General features: G+C 34.8%; 1 protein-coding gene across 3 annotated transcripts in view; it reads left to right on the plus strand.

Annotated features, from left to right (window-relative positions):
- LOC107004315 (signal peptide peptidase-like 2) overlaps positions 1–4,151 on the plus strand; it is a 12,812-nt gene extending 8,661 nt beyond the window's left edge. For all 3 annotated transcript variants that reach the window (XM_015202542.2, XM_027916198.1, XM_027916200.1), the window contains 5 exons: positions 1,087–1,179; positions 1,306–1,448; positions 1,859–1,929; positions 2,447–2,530; positions 3,495–4,151. In XM_015202542.2, coding sequence (XP_015058028.1) covers positions 1,087–1,179; positions 1,306–1,448; positions 1,859–1,929; positions 2,447–2,530; positions 3,495–3,598 — 495 coding nt within the window. In that variant the 3' untranslated portion in view covers positions 3,599–4,151. The remainder of the gene's footprint in view (positions 1–1,086; positions 1,180–1,305; positions 1,449–1,858; positions 1,930–2,446; positions 2,531–3,494) is intronic.
- The last annotated feature ends 985 nt before the right edge of the window (positions 4,152–5,136 follow it).

Below are 5,136 nucleotides of genomic sequence, written 5' to 3' on the forward strand. Positions count from 1 at the left end.
ATTGGTAGGGGGTGCTGGGTTGGGGGCTGGTTGGGTGGGGGGTTGGCGTCGAAAGAGAATTTTAGAAAATGTTTTCCTTAAGTTTTGAAAGGGAAGTCATTTTCCTTAAATTTGAGGAAAATGAGTTTATTTGGAAAACATTTTCCAAAACCTTTAACCCAACCAAACATGAGAAAATTGGAAAACATTTTCCGGAAAATGTTTTCCTCCGTACCAAACACACTCGTAATGTTTAGGTTTTAGGAAATGGTATATTCCTGAACTCTCTCAATAATGCTTGAAATTTTACTGTGGATGAGCAATGTCTTAATGTATTGTGGTATCCCTGTTCTCGACATCAACTATTAAGTAGATAAGTGCTCCCCAAAAACCTAAACTCTACAGAAGTTAACCTTTTTCATCATTAGAAATTCTATTTTAGCTTTTCAATTGTCAACAACTAATAAGAAACGAGGAGAGTATGGAGAAAGTTGTGAATCACCTTTGACTTGCTTCTTTATATGTACTTTAATACAGAGAGTTACCCCTAAGTAATCTTAATTACCCTTTATTCAATTAAATCTTCTTAAGCTCAAGAAGTTTATCAAATGAGTACAGTCCCTAGATAGATATGCATGTAACTCACTTTAGAGCCACAAAAATGCTGACTAAACAAATCAGTGACCTGCTCTATTTATTTGGAGAAGAGGGATAACTCAAGTGGGAAGCCCCTTCGACCTCCAACCTTAAGGTTGTGGTTCAAGTCACTAAGGAAGCAAATTACCATATAAAGGAATATTTGTAGAAGAGGTTTAGAAAGATGAGATTATGGTTTCAGTATCCATCATTTGTAGTCATCTCACTTCTCTTCCTAATGGGAAAATGCTTCACAGCTGGTTTTCTGCAGTTTATGTTGCATCTCTTTTGTCCTGCAGCCAAACAACTACAAGAAAAAAACAACAGTTTTTACCAATAGTTTGGTTCAGGAATTATCTTCTACTGTGTTGATTTATTGGTCAATCTAGACTTGAATTCTTGGTGAGTAGTGCAAAGATTATCAGTACTACTAGAAGTCTGACATTATTTTATTTTCCTTGATTGTATCAGGTGGGAACAGTTCTTCTGAGTTGTTCTTTATTGTATGACCTTTTCTGGGTGTTTCTTTCCAAAAGTCTGTTCCATAAGAGTGTGATGATAGTGGTAAGCTCTTTATTTGCTTGTAGAGTTTCTTATTTCTGTTGTTTGTGTACTTTTTTCCCTGTTATCAGTTATCACTGTGAAGTTTTGAATATTGCTATGGAAATGTGATCATTTTCTCTGTTGTAGGTTGCACGAGGTGATAAAACCGGAGAAGATGGCATTCCTATGTTACTGAAAATCCCACGGTTGTTTGATCCTTGGCATGGCTACAGTATCATTGGGTTTGGTGACATAATTTTACCAGGTTTACTGGTAGCATTTTCTTTAAGGTTTGACCATGAAGCTGAATGAGACTATTTTTTGTTGTGTTGTTTTTATTTTTATTTTCTACCTTGATGTGGTCCCATCAAGTCCTATTCTGGAGGCTTCAATTTTATTTTCAGTATACTTATTTTTCCATCCTCCAAAAGTGCCTATGAATGCCTCTGTGAGACACGGCTGCATAATTAAGTGCTTTCATGTTGAATATTTCTGATTCTTCAGATGAGCAATTTAAGTTAATTTCAAGACTTAAAAGAAAGACTGAATATTAGGTTATCATCTGAAATGATGAATGCTTGTAAGTTCAAAAAATTAAAGATGTCAAAAGCTTTATACCTTTTTTTTGTTTTTGTTAATTCCCATCGATAGGAAAATCTTTCGGCAATTTCATTTATTGAGCTTTTGTTCTTCGTTGCAGGTACGACTGGTTGTGTAATAAGAAACTTCGAGATGGATACTTTTTGTGGGCTATGCTTGCTTATGGTTTAGGTATTGAATCTTCAAAAAATGGGAGTAAACTTATTTAGCGCAATGTACTTTTGATTGTGACCAAATGGAACAGCATTTTCTTGTTGTCAATAGAAACGCTTGCTGGTTGGTGTTTCCTATGTTTCATCCCTCTCTCTTTCTCCCTTCCCTTCACCTCTTTAATCTGAAATAGCAGGGGACTATCTCACATAAATATGCAACTCGATCATGGTTAAGTGATTAACTGCTGTCATGATAATTGCTTTATGCCCATTTTCCTACTAATAATAAATAATTCAATTATAAGTGTTTCAGGCATTAGGCGAAGTTTGAGTAGTGATATGTTGTCAGTGTCTGAGTTTGATATGTATGTCTTTAACCATGTCAAGAGAAGTTAATATGTTTTATGTGAACAGCCGAACTATTGCATATGTATGATGTTTGAACATCCGTTTGTACTGTTGATCAGTGTTTTTCAAGATTTAGAACCAATGCAAGTCTCTGTTTGCCTGTTAATTCCTTTTTTTTCCTTTTACAGGTTTGCTCACAACTTATGTGGCATTGAATTTGATGGATGGTCATGGTCAACCTGCTTTGCTTTACATTGTTCCTTTCACACTAGGTATGTTACAAGAAGCACAAAAACCATCTCTCATAATGAAGCAGCCAAGCCGATAATGTTTGATTCTAGTGGTAGTCTACCACTGTGCACTATAATCTACCACCACTAACACACATAGGGTCACTCCATGTAAAAGAAGCGAGAATTAACATCGGAACGGATGAGTGTAAAGAAATGGACCTTCAAGTCTAGATGCTAGCTTATGAGGTGAGGTATTATTATCCAAGTCATCATTTTAGGAGATGAAAGTTCATTTCCTCGACTAATATACGAAATTCTATCATCCCCATGCCAAGGGCCTAATATTATGAAATCTCTTTGAGAACTCTTCCACAATCTACAAGGTGTAAATTTATTTGTAACATCATCCTGCACATGCAACTCGGTTATGGATTTACTTGTGGAGGGAAATTGTTTTGGTAATTATTTTTATTCATTCTTCATTTGAGAAGTTATGAGACACCAGTTGAAGAATGAATCTAAGAGTAAAGAAAGTCACGTTCAACAGGCTTAAGAGTGGCATTAGAGCAAAGTCAGTGTCTAGATGGCTGAGGGAGCCCATAGTGGCATATGGGGCTATTCTATTCTGAGAGAGAGAAGCCTAGAGCAACAGAATAGGTTGGGGAACAGTTGTGAAAATGGTGGGTGTTGGTCAAAGGTTATGAACGAAAAGACGAGGGGTACTAAGAGAGGAGAAGAATGAGGAATTCACAGTAGAGAGTACTCCTCTGGCTCTTGCTCTAATACCATGTAAAGGAAATGACTTTTAGGTCTAACTAAACTCCAAAAGCTACTTCACAAGGGGACGGATGAGGTTTTCCCAAGTCTATATAAGTAAACCACAAGTCCATTCCCCAAACAATGGGACTCTAACCCCCACTCTAACACTAAACAATAAAAGCTGACTTTTCATTTTCTATGTTAGTGCGCATCACTTTTGAACATCTGTTATTGCTCATGTTAGGCACATTTTTGACATTGGGAAAGCAAAGAGGTGATCTCAAGCATCTATGGACAAGAGGAGAGCCAGATAGGCCTTGCCCGCATGTCCGGCTTCAACCAGAGTAACTAGATAGTAGACAAGCCATCAATCTGTAATCCACGTATAACTCTGATTTCTCCATATACACGTTGGTGTACATAAGAGTAAAATCGTACAAGAGGGTGGAACTCTGAAGATAGCTGAACACTTTAGTAAACCGCCCTTGTTGTGAACGCCAAGCAGATACATAGCACTGCTTCGCAGAAATGCTTAGATGTAGAACTTGTAGTTTAAAGTAGAGTTGCTAAGTCGTGTACTGCCTGTCCACCTGCCTTGCTTCATGCCTTAAGCTGTTCAAATCCCGTCACCATCAGGCAGTAGCTGTTATCGCGCTTCTTTGGAGGAAGCCAGTGTGCAGTAATTTCATCTATAGTAGGATAAAAAAGACAAACTTTTGTATAACATAACTTGTTTTAGCTTACATTGTGCAGCTTTTGTACTGAACTTTTGAAGGCTGGTTCAGTGAACAGTAGATGTTATTTACTCAACTATGGTTTTGTTTCTTTGAGCTGAAATCATTTTATTAGTAAGTTGTGTTTACACTTCTAGCAACATTATCATATGGTGAGCTTCTGTTAACACTATTTTTACAATCTATTGCAAATTTCATTATTCGAGCTTGATATTAACTTGTAATTTGCGATATGATTTGGAACTTGGGATCCTCATGGCAGTCGTGTTTTACGCGATACTTAAATTAAGTGATAATATGTGTTTAAATTTATATTATATATTTATTGATTTGATATCATCGCTCGATATATTTCAAATTTTTTTTTGTCATTATAATGATTATGGTTGAGTTGCCAAAGGCCCAAAAAATCACAAAAGCAGCAACGTGATCATCAACGGCATGTGCGACCGTTAGCGTTGATTTTCGTGAAATACCTTTTGAAACTTTCTCTAACGTACCCTTCTTTTATAGGAATAGTTAGTTTTAAATATTACATTCTGTCTACTTTAATATTTTTATTCGTTTTAATTATGTGATATATTTCAAATTTTAAAATTCAAAATTTTTCATATATTTTTTAAATACTAGATTTAGGAACGTGCGTTGCACGTTTATTCCAAGATACTTCATATAAATTTTGTATCGTAAAATTTATCATTGTTTCGATAGAAACTACATATATCTTCCTAGTAAAAATATTATATCTTTAATTATAAAATTGACTAAAAGTGCATAAAGTAAAAATAACTATCACACAAATTCAATATTCCAATGAAGATATTAAAATACAACATGATAGATTAATGTATACAAAGCAACAGACCATAGTAAATTATCAATAATAATAACACAACAATAGAAAGTACGTTGTACAAAAACAACAAGCAAGAAACATAAATGTTAAATTAAATAAATAAGAAGAGACGAGAAAAGAGAGCATAGAAATTCTCATTTTTTTTCAATTGGTTTAAGTTTATATATTATTGTGTGAAATGTTACTATTTATTATTGGATAACATTGAGAAATACAAAGAGTTGTCATAAATAAATATTAATCCATTTGAGATTATCGATGAGAAATGAGAGTAATGAACATAATGAATATAATTA

Source organism: Solanum pennellii, chromosome 1 (assembly GCF_001406875.1).
Source record: "Solanum pennellii chromosome 1, SPENNV200".
NCBI lineage: Eukaryota > Viridiplantae > Streptophyta > Magnoliopsida > Solanales > Solanaceae > Solanum > Solanum pennellii.